The following is a 16902-nucleotide window of genomic DNA, read 5'->3' on the forward strand; positions in this document are numbered from 1 at the left end:
CCCTCTTTCTACACTTTTCCAGGAGATAAATTTTATTTAAAATAAAGGAAAAGAAAAAAAAAAAAGACAGCCTCAAAAAAAAAAAAAGTCATAATGGGGCTCAGATTGAATTGGTGGGGGCTGGGTGGAGGGAAAGTGGGGCTCCAAAAGGCCTGAATGTGATGTCACAACACAATGAGAACAAAAACAACAGCCGCCATCATTGGCACACCTGCTCCACAGCAGGCGCCAGCATCATGGGGTTCCCACACACCAGCCAGGTATGTAGATTAACATCCATCTTACAAGGGAGGGAGATGACGATCAGAGAGGTTAATGAACTTGCCCAAAGTCCCACCCAATGAAATACTAACTCCACATATACCCATAGCAACCAGCAACGGAATCAACTATTCTCTGTGTAAGCTGGCTCACCGTATTTAAAGATTAATTTCTTTCGGTGTTCTAAGTAATATGTGTTTCAAAAGAAAATGCCCTTGCTGATCAAAGGATTCCATTCCAAGAACCCTGGCATGTTTTTAAATATTGCAAAAATCCCCTTTAAAAATTTTGAGAAGTGACAGCTCATTAATATTTCCACTGCATCTACGGTTAGCATCAATCAGGACTTACCCATGGGTAGCGCTAGTCACATTTGTGGCTGCAAAATTGATGTGCTTGCATACAGCCAAGCAAGAATAGTTTGTAGTTGAAAATGTATGCTCTGTGCAAAAATGCGAAAGGCAATTCTCCGTCCTCAATGAAACATTTCTCAAATGACAGAATTATTGATGTCAGTCCAACTCAACGAATATTTACTGTGCACCTATTATGTGCTAGGTACGGTGTCTGGCATTGCAGGAGACACCATGGTGAAAACCTGGTCCCAGCAGAAGCAGCTTTTAAAAGCTGCGCTTGAGAAATAAAGGCAATACAAGCATAGATCCATTCAATTATTCATTTATAGAGGACCATTATGGGGCCAGAGAGGGAGACGATGAAACACGAATAAGAGAGGTCTCTTTTCCTTGAGGATTTCACAACCAAACAGGAGACACGTACTTGTGAAGCTAGGTTTATTCTAATGCAGACGATGGTTAAGTGCTATAGTTGAGGTATAACTGAAACCTAGAACATGGAATGGCCGATTCTGGCTGGAAGAAAGAAAAAGCTTCACAGAAAAACTCATATTTTAGTTGGGCTTTAAAGGATGTGCAGGAGTTTGGTAGGTGGCTATGAGCCAGGGGACAGAGAAGCACAGCCATGGAGCTGTGAAGTGCCAAGGCCATTCCCATATCACGTGGTGAGAGGGTAGTGCTTGTAGGTAGCTGGAGGACATGGCAGGAGGTGGAAAGGTGAGTTCTGGTCAGATTATAAAGGCCATGACAAAGCAGAGAAAATGGAGAAACAACAGAACATTTGGAGCAGGCTGAAAAAAATAGCATGAGTTCCTGTGTTTCAAAGAGAGTTCTGGTGGCAGCTTAGAAGATAAAAAGGAGAGAGGGGGGGACCGTTAGGTTATTTCAACAGATGGGAGACTAAGAAAACGAAGTATGGAATTGGACAGATTTAAGAGTATCTCAGGAGCAGAAGTAAGAGAAGCTGGTTAGCTATTACAAGTGAGGGGGATGTGGTGGGGGGGGCGGTGCTTGAGGAGTAAAGGGCACAGCGACTTTGAGTCAGGATTGTAAGACTCGGAGATCCCAGGTCTCAGGGACAAAAATGATTTTTGCTTTAGACAACTTGATTTGAGAGTTTGTGGAGATGTCTAGCAAGAAATGCAGGAGTGTTGATCATGAGAAGTCAGGGCAGAAGAGGGGGAGTTCACTGACGAATAGGTCTACCGTCAGAGAGCCTTCTTGGTGCCAGGTGGGGGGCTCGACACAAAAAGGGGTAAAGGTGAGGCCCCAGCTCCTGAGAAGCCCACGGTCAAGAAGGGCACGAAAACAGGTGTTAAAACAGAGGCCTACCGAAAGGAATACTTAAGCTGGTTAACTTGGCTTATACCTGAGAAGGACACTTAAGGTAGCCCTCGGGGGAGAGAAGGTGTTCGCTAGGTAAAGAGAGGGGTAGAAAGGTACTGCAGGCCAGGAGACAAGCAAACACAAGGACACAGTAGCCTGAAAATCTCTAGTGGGCTTGAGGGGATGATAAAAAGCTTGGTATGGGGGAGACATACCAAGATGCAGGAGATGCAGGAGACACTGCCCGACACATAGGCTCAGACCAGGTCAAGGTGGCTGGTAGAGCTGGGAGTTGGGATTTAGGTTAACAGGCAAGGGGGTAAAGCAGGGTGGCCAGGACATCACATGTGCTTGAAGAGGCTCCCTCGTGCCAAAGAGGAGGCTGGACAGAAGGAAGGAGGGATCAGCTAAGAGGACAGGAGGCTGGAGTGCTGGCCCCAGGGAAGAGAAGACCTGAAGGGACAGTAGCAGTGTGACAGTAGAGCAAGTGCTGGCTTCAAGAGACCATTCGAGTGCACAGCAGGCTGAACTGGGTGGCCAAATGGACTTGCCTGGTGAAGGTGCCAGGAGGGTTGACAACCTTGGATAAGGCTGAGGTTTCTAGGTTCAGGGGCTAGGGAAACGATGATGCCTCTCCTCAAGAATAAGGGATCAGGAGTCAGAGTGAGTTTCTCAGCTTGGGCATTGCTTGGTCTGGAATGTGAGACCGGGTGGCAGCTCTGAATCTCCAGCTACGAAGTGCTCTCTGTGTGCTTACACTACCACGTGCTTCACATGCAGGAGGCTTGAGTGGAAAATACACTTTTAGCAAAATCTCAGTGTCTCGGTTGATTATTCTTGGCCTACCTGTAGCACCAGGCCGTCTTTACCTTGCCTCCAGATCTGTCCTGAATGGCTTCCCATCTCTCATTTACAAGCACCCACGGTAACTGTTAACTAATTTGCACATTCGTGACAGGCCCTCTGCCTGGCTCACCCTCCCACCCTCCGTCATCTGGCTATTGTGCTTCATGCTTCAATTTTTAAAGGTCTTCTCTGGGAAGCAGCCCAAAGCCCAGCCCTCGGCACACATGGGGTTGGATGCCCCTTCTGTGAGTTTAAATAGCATTCAGTGCACATCTCTAGCTTATTTTTTTTTTTTAAGATTTTATTTATTTATTCATGAGAGACAGAGAGAGAGAGAGAGAGAGAGGCAGAGACACAGGCAGAGGGAGAAGCAGGCTCCATGTAGGGAGCATGACGTGGGACTCGATCACGGGTCTCCAGGATCAGGCCCTGGGCTGAAGGCGGCGCTGAACCGCTGAGCCACCCAGGCTGCCCTCTATCTTACATTTCTACTATATAATAAACTTCAGGGCTGTCTTGTCTGTTAGCAAATTGTTTCTGTACTCCTAACATTCAACACAATGCCTCCCACAAAGCAGGCACCTCATTTTTCAAAATCACATTACTATGCTCCCGAAGCAATGGCATTTGCTTTTTTAGTTATCTGTGGTTTTTACCTGGTGTGACATTCAGCGGTCTCACCTACTAATGAAGACATTCCAGGACTCACTGGGCCCTGCCCAGTTGTTCCAATTCAAGATTTCAGGGATGCTCTGAACCTGGCTGGCCACAGGCTCAGGGTGGTTTTGATGGTAGCGTTGTTCCCAATGCAACTCAGGGACACCCCCATTTCTCCTGCCCTTGCTTTCTGATGGGAACCCCCAGCAGAGGCTCTTCCAAAGTGAACCACTTGCTCTGAGGACATTCTGTTTCATTTCCGTAGCACCCAACCCCTCTGTAACTTCCTCAGGCTTCCTCTTAGCTCAATAATTAATGACAGTCTGGAGGGAGGGATAGCAAGCTGTGGAGGAGGAGGAAAAAGCCAAACACATGCGCTCACTTAACAAATGTAGTGTTTACTTAGCACCAGGCAATTCTGTTGAATGCTGGGCACAGTGATGAATAAGACGGACTCTGTCTGACTCACGGAGGGGGAAGCACCATTTAAAACACAGAGGATATCCAAAAAGGCTTTCAAAGGATACATTTCTTTACTATCCAAATGTGCACACAGTCAAGTCTTTGCAAAGATGACCTCAGGCAAAAAGGAGGCTTCAGGACAGAATAGAAGAGTCAAGATGAGGCTGCTGCTCTTCCGTATTCTGCTTACATACTTAGCTAATGGTTCCTGAGAAAGCTCTCTTGATGGGTAGGGACGGAAGGTCCCTCTGAGGACTCACTCCCCACCTTGTGGCCACAGACAGTAACTGCAGGAGGATATCTGTGCACCTCTAGAAAATGGTCTCGGGGTGCACTGGGTAGCTTTTGACCATGTTGTCAAGGCTCAGCATTTGCCTTTTAAGCTTTTTGGAATTTGAGTCACTAGGAGGAAATTTCCCCTTTGCAAAGAAAAATATGTTGCTTAATATATACTTGCATAAAGTTTCTAACAAGACTGTAACCAACACATGAATTCACAAGGACAAATATACATTGGCGGTTTTTGAATTAAAAATAAGTCAGTTGTGAATTAGAATACGGTATTTTCAGAAGAGATAATGGATAGAGCATATACAGAATTAAAAACATCAGTAGGTAGGAATTGTTTTTAACCACTGCTTGTGAGCAGCGTAACACTAAATAGTCGAGTGCTAAAAACAATTATTCTAAGTGGTCTTAGAATATTGACAAAAACAATTCTATCTTTCAAAGACCATTTTTGAGTAGTTTTTTTTTAAGATAGAAAACTTAAAATAAGATTCCTCTGAAATACAAAACTCTCTTGGCCACATGAAATACCACTGATTCTTTAACAACAGGAGTTTGAGCTACATGGGTCCACGTGTAGGCTGGTTTTCCATAAATATAGGACAGTAACCGTAAATGCATTTTTCTCTTATGATTTTATTTTTTTTAAATATTTTATTTATTTATTCATGAGAGACACAGAGAGAGGCAGAGACACAGGCAGAGGGAGAAGCGGGCTCCATGTAGGAAGCCCAGTGTGGAACTCGATCCCGGACTCTGGGATCATGCCCTGAGCCGAAGGCAGACGCTCAATTGCCGAGCCACCCAGGCGTCCCTGTCTTGTGATTTTCTTTTCTCGAGCTTACTTTATGTAAGAATACAGTATATAATACATGTAAAATACAAAATGTATGTTGATCCACTGTTTTATGTTATTGGTAAGGCTTCCAGTCAAGAGCAGACTATCAATAGCTAAGTTTTTGGGGAGTCACAAGTCATACATGGATTTTTGACTGTGAGGGTTTGAAGTGGGGAGGTCAGTGCCCCTTATGCCCACAATGTTCAAGGGTCAACCGTATATCTAAATAAAAACAAAGCTTGAAGTCTCCAAGTTTGGCTTGGGAACATTCAGTTTTAATTCTAGGAATATCACAATTCTGAACCCTATCATGAAAGTCTAGTATGTTCAGTACTTATACATCTATGTACTTTATTCTTTTGAGTTTCCTTTTGTGTATCAGACCCAATGACTCACGTGGAAATATGCTCACTGGGTTTGCAAAGAACCGGGGCCCTACAATTTTACCAGTTCAAGGGCCAGCACCAATGCCACCTTCCCCCCAGGGAACTTCTTGGATTTAGGTGCAGATAAAAGTGAATTATCTCCCTATCTTCTTTGTTCTGGTCCTTTAAGGAAGCTGTCATATTCAGCCTTTTATCAGTCTCATGAATACATGCATTCATTTACAGTTTCCTGCTAGATTGTAAATTCCTTGAGGGCAGAGTAGGTATGGAGGTGGGGGAGGTCAACCCTGAACTCAACATGCCTGCCCTATGTTATTGCATTTAATGCTTACAACTGTACCAGGGAGAAATTTCTATTCCCATTTTAATTATTAGGACACCAAGGTCCAAAGGAGCATCACTAAGACCTCATAATCTGCAAAGAGGGGGAGAGGTGGGTTCCAAGTGAGGGTTGACCCTATTTTATAAGCTCTTCCACCCAAGTCTGCCTCACAGAAATGAAGCTGCCCCTTCACTAGGTCCCTCCCACTGTGCAAAATGCAGATGCCCAGTATGTTCACCAAGGAGAACACAGAGCTGAGGAAGAAGTGTGCTAACAAAGCCATTCAATTAAATTTCCTTATTTCAGTGTGCAGCTATGGCTTATTCTCAGCATTGCAGGGACATTAGAACTTGATGCCAGCACTTTTAGTGACCCACTGTACAGGTTCAGGGATAGGACAACATGCAGTTAAACGCTATTGATTTTTGTGGTGCATTTGGAATTATTTGGAGTGTCAATGCCTTCCATTGCTTTTGGTGTTGCATTCTGTTGGCACAAGAAACTATTTTTCATTCCTCGGGGATAACAGGATCCAATTATTGTGAAAAATGAAAGAAAGCAAGCCCTTAGCTAGATTCCTTAGCTTTCAGATACTGACACTGCACTGTTTCTTTTATCTAAGCTGTTGCTTCATATGCCATTTTCCTAAGACAATGGGAGAGCTAATGGATCATCGTAAACGTCACTCAGAATTTCAATTTCGTACTGAAGCAATTTCTATCCGGAGAGAGAAAAGATTCAGTATTTCTGCTGAATAAGAAATTATTTCTGTTGAACTTTAGTAGCCTCAAACCTGTTTTATTATTCAAAGGAGAAGAGGCACAGAACTGGCTGGCAGAATGAATTTATGCAAGTTCAAAGGTTTTTACAGGGGGGGAAAAAAAAGCAGAAAGTCAAAGAAACTGAAAAATTTAAGTTGTGCTTTGACTCTCCATAGAAACCTGAGGTTTCTACTTAGTTGCTGGGAACAATGTCATTCAAAGCCCAAATTAGGAGCCTCCAAATTATAATCAGAGTTTTGGCTTCTCCTGTTTTCCAAAGGGAGTTTGAATACCTGGCTGTCAATGTAAAAGGCAACACTGGTCGCCTTGATGAATACCCATTCCTGCATTTGTTAGCACAGGAGTGGGAGCACACTGCTTGAAGACATCCCTTTTTTCCCCCCAGGGTAGATATGGAGAAAGAAGAGTCAAAAGGTATAAATCCATTATTCACACATTTAAAAAAGACCTGATTCTTGGAAGAAAATAAAGATTTCTGGAAAATTTTTTTTTTTTTTTTTTTTTTAGATTTCTGGAAAATTAAACAACCATATGAAAAATAAAAAGATCTTACAATTACAGGAAAGGTCCCACACTCCTGCCGCTCCAACATGTCTGTAGTTCTCTGTGATGCTAAGCCATAAAAACCCTGGCAAGGTAAGAAGCTCAGTGGTGGCCAAATCTTTGGTATAGCATGTGGACTTGAACTACAGCTCGCTCAGCCTTGGTGTCTTCCCAATCTAGCCCCAATCCTTGCTGAGCATCTTAGAGCCACCTTATACAACCTCCATGACTAACTATATACACCAGTTCCTTTGCCTATAATATCCTTTGCCCCCAGCTTTTCTTTTAGCATCCTTTAGGTCCAATGCAAATTGTTTGTTGTCTTCTTGGTGAAACCTTCCCTGTACCTTCCAGGCATGGCTGGAGGTCAGGGTGGGGAATGTCAGAGGGAAGCACAGACTCTTGCCATGGCCCAAGTGCACATGGGCTGAGAGCGCCCTTGAGGATGCTGGTATTTGTCAACTAACCACACTGGGTAGTAGGAGCAATGAGGATGCCAATTCCCAAGGGTAAGTGGAGGAGAAAGCAGGTTCCATTTAGAGAATGTGAATCCTTACACAAGGAGAACATCTAGAAAGCAATCTCTGTGCCCAGAGGTCACCTCAATTATCTGGGAGTGCAGAGACGTCATCAAAGTGACCCTTGGGCTCCTATAAACATGCCATGTTGGAATGTGTCCTTTGGAAAACTATGTGAAAGTAATGAATTTGAGTACAGAAGAGGAAAGAGAAGTATGGGTGTGAGTAATGGACCACAGGAGCCCACCAGGTTCCTTAGAAGGAACGGGACCTTACCATGATCACTTTCTGTCCCCGATCGACCCCAGTAGCGACGCCTCCTCTCTGGACTGTGTGCGTGTCGTTCGATGACTGCAGCTATAAATCGAGTATTGCTGACTGTGGGAAGCAAGGACAGTTAGTCACTCTTATGCCAGTATCTTTATTATATCAAGCACATTTACTCTGAACAGGCTCATTCACACTTTGGGGGAGCTAGTCTTTGAAGAGATAGAAGTAAATTTTTTTTTTTAATTGTGAGGATTAGTGGCAGTGAGAGGTCCCTAATTACAGGTCTCCAACATGCATTAAGAAGATATGTTCTATATAGTTGAAGGCCAGGGTATGTATCTCAATACTAAAGGAACTCTCTTTTGATAGTCTTCCCCCGCCCCGCCCCCCGCGAAATTATATACATTTAATACCCTGAGGGATTAAAACAACATATACCTGATTTCTGCCTTTCTGAAATAATATTATGCTGGAAAGCAAGGAGGAGGAGAAAGAAAAGGTAGGGGGAGGTATTTTAGGTCAAGCATTTCATGCAAAAAAGGAACATCATGAAATCTTTTAAGATTTTTTAAAACAAAGCAAGCACCTCCACTTATGTCTAATGAAAATGGGGGAGGAAAAACCCTGGTCATGTCAAAGATTCTTAAATTCTAACATAAGCCAAAAGGATATAAGAAGGAGTGTTTATTCTGGGTTAGCCTCCTGCTGGCACGTTCCGCTACGAGGCAGCTTGAATACTCACTGATGCCTCTGTCCTCATGGCTGTCATCATCCCTTTCATCTCTGTCATTTTCCAGGTTGGACATACGCACTGACATTTCTACCCATCATTAAAAAGAGAGAAACATGACTATTTAATCAAACAAAATCACCCACTTTAATACCCTGAGAAGTGCTCGTTTGATGCCTGGGTGACAGCATTCTATTATGAACGAATCTAAACTTGGAAGACAATCAGCTGATGTCCCATCTATTTTTTTTTTTTTTTTAAAGGAGGAAGGAGCAGGAATCAGAAGAGGGAGTGCCAGACATGAATAATCAAGAGAGACACCTGAAATTAACTTCTGAAGAAAAGAGAGAAAAGAATATGTAGAGGTCAATGGATCTTTAATCCTCTACTAATGTACCTGAAAAAGAAGGAAGGGGTCTACAGACATGTGGTATCTGTGCTCATTTGTGAGCACAGATATCACATTAAACAGTTGGTATGGAAGCCATGATTGCAGATTAATCATTCTGTATCTGACTTCGATTACTTATCCCATTTAAGACATGTGATTATTGCTTTGAATGTTTTCTTTCACACTATGTAATACTAGCGACAACAGAACAGATTCATGGTCTTGCAAATAGTGGCTCAGGGTATCGTTGCTCTACTTGTCTGGAAGAGCAAAGAGAACACACCTCTGAGTTGAGGGAAGAAAAAAACTTCCCACTCAACTGCCCAGCACTCCCTCACTGGCTTATTCCAGAGGCGGGAGGCGGGAGCTTAGCCCTGTGTAAGAGGAGAGAGCATCTAGGGATTTTATGGGGAATCAAAATGAAGCCCACAGGGTTTAGCTAGCTACTAGAGAATGAGCCATGGGCTAAAGGAGGAAAGGAGGCTTTGGGGACTCACGAATCATACTCCCTGGAAGCAGAAAATGAAGTGCTGTTCTCCTAAATGCTTAGCAGCTTATGCAATCAGCTACTGTCCTTCTGGTGTTGGAAGGACACCAGGGAGGCTGCTGTCTCCTGGAGGAGCTTTGGACTCATTCATTGGGAGCTCACCTTGGGCAGCAAGAGGAGACATGTGCTGATGACTCCGGCGATGAATCTGATGGCGGTAGGCATACACAGCGAGAACCAGGACCATGATGCATCCCATGATGCCCCCGGCCACAGGACCCACGGGGGCACTTTTAATCATGTTCAGTGTGACCACCTCATCACCTTTGTTAAAATAAACAAACAGATGTCCTTGTAATGATTTCCCAACTGTGGTTGCAAGTGGGGTTGAAGATGAGATGGGAAGAAATAGAGTGGGGTGGGGTTTGGTGGAGACAAGAGCACCTGCTTTAAGTTCTGAAAAAGGCCGAGAGGACCCAACAGAACATAGGAGTAGTGAATTCCTTTAGTTCCTGGTTCTCAAATGACATGCTGGTTGCTCAGCACAGTAAGAGCACACCAGACAAGGACTACTAAAAACAGTGAGGAGGTAAGAATCACGAAAATTTGTGCTGCCCAGGGCTAAGAGCCTGGCTCCTCGGGGTGTGGGCTCCTCTTGGAAGAGAAGTCATGGAGTACAGAGCTGAGCGTTCCATAGGCCTCTGAGCACATATTTATTGTACCTGGCGCCCTTTATGCCTGTGGGTCAGTCACATGACCCTTAAAAAAGGATCCCATTTCAAAGCTAATGGGTTCCCTTTAAGACACTATTTGCACTGTCGCATAGGAGACTGCAGGGGGGCATATAAAGTGATGTCTTTGAACAAGGTCATTTCAACTAGGTCCTCACCTGGTTCAAGAATACTATGTGAGCTCAGGACCCTGCTTCACATAGGAGGAGCTTTTCTTCTGCTGACAGGTTAATGTGGGGAGATGTTTAAAAAACAAACAAACGAAAAGGTTTAAATATCTCACCTGTCAGGTAAGCTTTAGGAACTTGTGCTAGCTCCAGAGAGACACTGAGAAAGACTCAAAGGAGGTAGGCAGGTAGTTATCTTTGAGGTCTGGAGGCCTGATCCCAGACATGTTCCTCCCTACAGTGTCTTTTTCCACCCCCCTGAGCTAACCCAGGCCACATGAGATAGCTTGGGCTTCTGTTGACCCCAAGACCTTAAGTACTGATTTGTAGCCATAAGACTTCTGCTTTGCAAATGTGGTGATGGAAGGTTACAGCAGGAGACCGACGTGCAGCAGTCACTCCACCCATCTCTGGCCCCATTCTTCTGACAGCTGGGACTCACATTCAAACAAACTCCACAGTTCAGCCATGCAGAAATCAGGCCTGATGGTTCTCAGAACAAGCTTTATGGGAACGAATTCCAGGCTTGTAAAATTTGGCAGGAAAAATGGCTGCTTACTCGGCACAGAATATCTAGCCAGCTTTGAAGGTAATTATGTGCCTTGGTTTTGTAAGTACAAACTACTGGCAAAGGAAACAGGAAAATAGGGTTGAGGATCATTTTAAGAGTTTTGTCCTACTGGAGAGGATAAAAAAAAAAAAAGTATTGAGAAATCAAAATATTCTGGGTTCCCAATAAACATACCTATTGCTCCCATGTCGTCCACATATGGACTTTTGGCTCCCACGATTCCTCCGAAGCATTCTTTCTGGGGAGCGCAGTAGGATTTGTCCAGGTGAGTCTTTCCATCGCTGTCCACCATGCACCATTCACAATCCAGCACACCAAAGCAGTCCCTGCCAAGGAAGAGCAGATGGACTTGGGTATCAGACAGCTCTCAAGAGTGCCATTACTTACTAGTCCTGTAAGTCCTCAAGCTTTAGTTCCCTTTCCTTATAAAAGAAGAACAGCCAATAGTCTGCCATGGGATAGCTGTTTTATGTCTCACAACAGCTTGAAAATGAGAGAAATAAAACTGTTCTTTCCGTGGATCATACCACAAAATCCACACATCACAGATTAGTGCAGGATTATTTCAAATCATCTTAAAAGACCAAATGGCCCCAAGGTTTGTTAAGACTTTGGCCTGACCCCACGTATAGGGTCATTTAAAAGAGAGGGAAAAAAAGGGGGGGGGGTAGGAAAAATGGGCAAATAGATTGGGGAAATACTAGATAAATTAAACAGTTTCCTTACTGCCAATTTCTTAGAACTTTTAATACGTTAAGCATATTAGGACTCAAAGAGGATGTGTGCAGTGTTTCTCAAATATAACTGATTTTGAGTTATTGCCTAACATCCCAAATTAATCTGTCCGATACTCTACCATTTCTTTGCTAAAACATGCATTAAAAGTAGAACTGGGGGAGATCCCTGGGTAGCTCAGTGGTTTAGCGCTGCCTTCAGCCCAGGGTGTGATCCTGGAGTCCCGGAATCAAGTCCCACATCAGGCTCCCTGCATGGAGCCCGCTTCTCCCTCTGCCTGTACAGGTCTCTGCCTCTCTCTCTGTGTCTCTCTCATGAGTAAATAAATAAAATCTTAAAAAAAAAAAAAGTAGAACTGGCTGCCCTCCTACCCACTGAATGTTGATAATCAAGTGGCAATCTGCAGTCGCAATAAACAATCACCCCACTCTCACCCCTGTAGTCCACGATAGCCACTATTCGCATGATGGCTAGTCCCAAATATCTATCCTAGAGAGAAGGGAGAGGGAAAGGGAGAGGGAGGAAGGGACATGTAGTTTTTGGTTCTCCAAGCTATCATGATGCCGATCTACTTTCTAAGAAAACAGAATTGATGAGCTATAATGTGTCACATGTAGAGTTGGGTTCTGCTTCAGGAACCCTAAGAGTTCCTGCCCCCTCACTTGTGCTTCTTCGTGCCATGTCCCCTCTCATTCCTTTTATTTCAAGAGTAAACTTTCCCATCCACAGATGAGACGACCAACATATAGTACAAACACCAACTAGCTACAACAAGTAGAAACTGGAAAACATTAAACCTGCTGGATAAAAAGCTCATAAGAATCACTTTTGGGTCTGAAAAATTGGTACACCTTTAAAAAAATATCAAGAAGGAGAATGATAAATACCAGCTGGAAAAGCTCAATGAGGCTGCTGGTCACCATTCCTCACTAGGTTCTACTCCCGCAGTGATCATGTTGATGTAAACGCAAGCACCGGGCAATGCTTACCCACTTTCCATCCTCTGACTGCACCTGCTGTTGACACACTGATGAAGGGCATCTTGCAGGCCAGGGTCAATAGCTGTGTATGTCACCGGCTCCTGGTGGACCTCACAGCTTGGGTTTCTATGCAGGAGCAAGTCTGGAGGTTAGGACCAATGACCACTCACATTCCAAACTCATCAGGCCTCTGGCCCTTGATAGTGTCAGATAGATCTGGGTTTAAATCCTGGCCACTTAAATAGATGTAACCTTGGGCCAATCACTTAACCACTCTTGAGCTTTAGTTTGTTCATCCTTATGTACAATAGAAAAAAATATATATATAAAAAAAGAAGTCATAAATATCCCACAAAACATGAATGTATATAATCAGAAGTGAGGGCAGCCCCGGTGGCTCAGCGGTTTAGCGCCGCCTACAGGTCAGGGCGTGATCCTGGAGACCGGGGATCGAGTCCCGCATCAGGCTCCCTGCATGGAGCCTGCTTCTCCCTCTGCCTGTGTCTCTGCCCCTCTCCCTCTCTCTCTCTCTCTCTCTCTCTCTCTCTCTCCCTCTCTCCTTTCTGTGTATTCTCTTGAATAAAAAAAAAAAATCAGAAATGAAAGTTACCTCCCCTGACTTGCCACTCTAAATCTTTTTTTTTTTTCAAGGTAATCATTATTAATAGTTTCATGAGGGTCCCTTTAGACATTTTTTTTCTATGCTTAAACATATCAGTTTCTATGATTAAACATATCAGTACACCCAGATTCTTTACGTTCTAGAGAAGGGATTTAACCCCAACTTATTTAACTGTAGTCTTAAGATTTGTCACTAATGTAAAAAATACATGAGGTGTAAGCATGTGTGTGTGAAAGATACCTACAAGATTTATCACAAAGTTAATTTGAAAACTAAGTGACTTAATGTGCATAAAGTATCTGACACCTGGCAGACACTTAGCGATTGCTTGTAATAGTCTCATAGCTTTTGTACGGACCACATATAATTTTCACGTTTCACAGCATTTAAATGTACACCGGAAAAAGGACTTCATTTTAAGGCTTGAAATCTGACTCAGTGAACAGTCACATCATTAGAATCAATCATCTTCTTACCACAACTCCAAACAAATCTATAGAGGAGGCTCTCTGTGTGTGTGTACAATATATATAACACACATATTGATGTAATGTCTATCTTACCGGTTCTCTGCATTTGTGAGGTTCCCAGTGCACTCATTGACCTCTAGAGGGCACTCACAGGGACATTCACATTCATTTTGTTCCATTCTGAAAGGCAAAAGGAAAATCACTATGCAGAAGATCCATAACAAACTTTGTATTGTATATGTACCAGAAGAAGGAAAAGAAAATGTGAGCTAGTTAAAAGGGACAGTTAAAAGGAAGCTGTGACCAACGGTTTAAACATATAATTCGCCTTAATTCATTACTCTTTGGACAAGGATACTGTAAACTGCACAGCTAGAAATACTTCCGTAACCAGGACCTTCTTTTTCTCCAGGGCACCCCCCTGTGTCTTCTGTTTATATGGCAGATGCCACGTCAAAATGATTGGCATCAGTTCAGATATTTAACAGTGGAGTAAACAGAGAAGAGGACCCATTGCATTTTTACCGGTGACAGTTGAGACAGAGCCGATCCACCATGCTACAAGCACAAAAGGCAAGAGAGTCGCACGTTTCATTGACAATGCCAACAAACGCGTTGGTTCCTGGGATCCTTGCCAGTCTGTACTTAGAACAATGGCTGCCATGCACAAGGTTCGTCAAATCTCCCTAGAGACAACGGAGGCGTCAGAAGTGACAGACAACAATGCGAAAATTCATCCCTACCGTGGTGAAAACGACTCTTCAACCAACTGCTGAAAGTAGCTTACAATAAAACTTTATTTCTGACTACAAAAGTAATATATGGTTACTGCTGAAAGCTGGAATAATAGAATTTTTTTCTTAATATCAGAGATAATTCCCAGGTCCCACTTAACAGTTGTGTATATTTATTTATTCTCATATCTATGCTTATAGATAAAAATTTTATAGCTGTTTTGTAATTTTTTTTTTAAAACACATTACACCATAACATGAAGATAACTGCAAAAAACAATGAAAGACAGCATTCAGGTAAGGAATAGTTTAAAATGTATTCAAAGGCAAACCTAATCCACCAGAAAACATGCAACCTCTGAGCCATCTTGGATAACAAACCTCTCTTCTTCTAGAATAAAAAAACCCCAGACTCTTTTTAAGAGTCCAATTTCCTTCCAGAATATTTAAAAAATAGTATTTAAATAACTAAAGCAAGCATTCTTTTCTTCATTCTATAGCAAGAAAATGTGACAGCCAACTTCTTGAAATGCCAGATTTGTCTACTATAGAGAAAACCAAAGATTCAAAAGCAGCTCTGGGAAGTTGAATATGGCTATTCTTTTCTGCACGTGTGTCCAATGTAGTAGGCCAACTATGTAATCCCATGCTTGTTTCCATGCCAGTCATCCCTTATATGTGCATGCTGAGGATAAGCCTAACTGAGAAATGTGGCACTGGATGGAGGTCTAGATGAATTTTCCACTGCCTGGAAGATGCCCGCCCCTACCATATCAGCATTAAGATAGGCCTATCATCCTTTTAGCTCCACTACCCAGAAATGTTCCAGTTCCATTCTGGAATACCTTGAGCTGTTAAGAAATTATTCTAATTCATATTCCACTAAAATTTGCGTTTCTGAAAAATTTCTCCCAGAGTAGCCTGGCTTTGTCTGTTGAAGACTCAGGAAATCACTGTATAAAAGGTAGAAGATACAGAGTAAATCAGACTTTCACAGAACAATCTTGCTTGGCAGCTTCCTTCTGATTACACTCAAGTTTGTCAATGTCCTCTTTAAAGAGAGTGTTCCTTAGAATGATGTGAAGTCTAAACAGAGTAATAATGATTTCCTTTGAACCCACTATCCTATTCATCTATTTGTTTTTTTAAACTCTTTTATTCCAATTGTTTTTGCTATTGTTTTTCTGAGAGAATTTTCAGTCAACCCAATACATCTTTAAAATTTTTAATTATACATTCAATGATATGAATACCTGTCCTAAATAAAAAGCTTACTTCTTGTGAACAACTTTTTGAACGTTGGTTCTGTCATTATGTATTTTAGTTCTTTTCCAGCTAAGACTATTGACAAACTAGTAGGAACATTCTTAAGATCTTTAATAATATCTAGGTAAGCTTGCAGTTCTCTCAAATCAAATACTTAGAGTACTCTAAGCTACAAAAAATGTATTTATTTTTAGATGATCTACATGAGAGTTCCCATCTAACGGGGTAAGATGACCAAGAAATGACCTAATTTGGCCTTAGGAATTTAAGGAGGCTGCATGATCTCTAGAAGACAGGAAGAAGGGAACACATGGTGCCACACATATTTACATAAGAGTGTGGGAACAGACCTCAGCAGACATTTCAAAGGGTTTCTACCGGGTGAGTCTTTAAACAAACAAAACTAAAACAAAACACCAAGTGTGAAACCTTAAAACATTCACTTTCCCAATCTGGGCTTTACACCCCATTCTGGTCAAGCTAGGGAGCTGGCCTAAGGTCCTGTCCTGTCATTCTATAATTTTAGGCCATGAAACAGCCAGGAGTCATATTCAGATATTAACTATTATTCCATTTCATATTCCGCAATGGAATGAGATATGAGATGATAAGGGATCAACTTACCACAAGGCTAGTGTTGAATTTATAAAATCTTTGAACTGTTCTGTCACTGAAGCTGTTGCACAGGTTTTTCTTTACAAAGTTGGGGTGGTTCAGGATATCATTTGCTACCAACGGCTCCTAATAAGGCCAAGCAGACAGAAAACACAAGTCATGTAATTAATGAACCATAGGCCATGGGAGCATTGAGCTGTCGGCTTTGCAACAAATACCTTGTGGGTAATATGCTGTTGTTCCACGGGTGCATGTCCTTTGGGGTCAATGAGGGTTGGATGTGCCACCAGATAACCCCTGTCCTCCATTATGAAGCACCTGTGCCAAAACAAGTGATATCTCTCAGTAATCTACATGGTCTTTCTACACTTTCAGAGAGCATTTATCTTGCTAACCCTGAAACAAATTGCATTTATCTCAGTAAATATCCACTGAAACAAATTCACTGAAGGCTGGCAGGCAGGCAGATACATTATTCTTTTTTTAAAGTTTAATTTAATTTTTTAAAAAAGATTTTATTTATTTATTCATGAGAGACAGAGAGAGAA

General features: G+C 42.6%; 1 protein-coding gene across 1 annotated transcript in view; it reads right to left on the reverse strand.

The window, feature by feature from the left end:
* The window catches only part of CACHD1 (cache domain containing 1), a 206389-nt gene that overhangs the window by 2583 nt on the left and 186904 nt on the right, over positions 1-16902 (reverse strand). Inside the window, exons 18-26 of the mRNA XM_025983262.2 lie at positions 16573-16672; positions 16364-16480; positions 14265-14425; positions 13833-13919; positions 12657-12773; positions 11107-11258; positions 9626-9787; positions 8598-8675; positions 7862-7963 (exon numbers count right to left, since the gene is read on the reverse strand). Coding sequence (XP_025839047.2) covers positions 7862-7963; positions 8598-8675; positions 9626-9787; positions 11107-11258; positions 12657-12773; positions 13833-13919; positions 14265-14425; positions 16364-16480; positions 16573-16672 — 1076 coding nt within the window. The remainder of the gene's footprint in view (positions 1-7861; positions 7964-8597; positions 8676-9625; positions 9788-11106; positions 11259-12656; positions 12774-13832; positions 13920-14264; positions 14426-16363; positions 16481-16572; positions 16673-16902) is intronic.

Source organism: Vulpes vulpes, chromosome 12 (genome assembly GCF_048418805.1).
Source record: "Vulpes vulpes isolate BD-2025 chromosome 12, VulVul3, whole genome shotgun sequence".
Lineage (NCBI taxonomy): Eukaryota > Metazoa > Chordata > Mammalia > Carnivora > Canidae > Vulpes > Vulpes vulpes.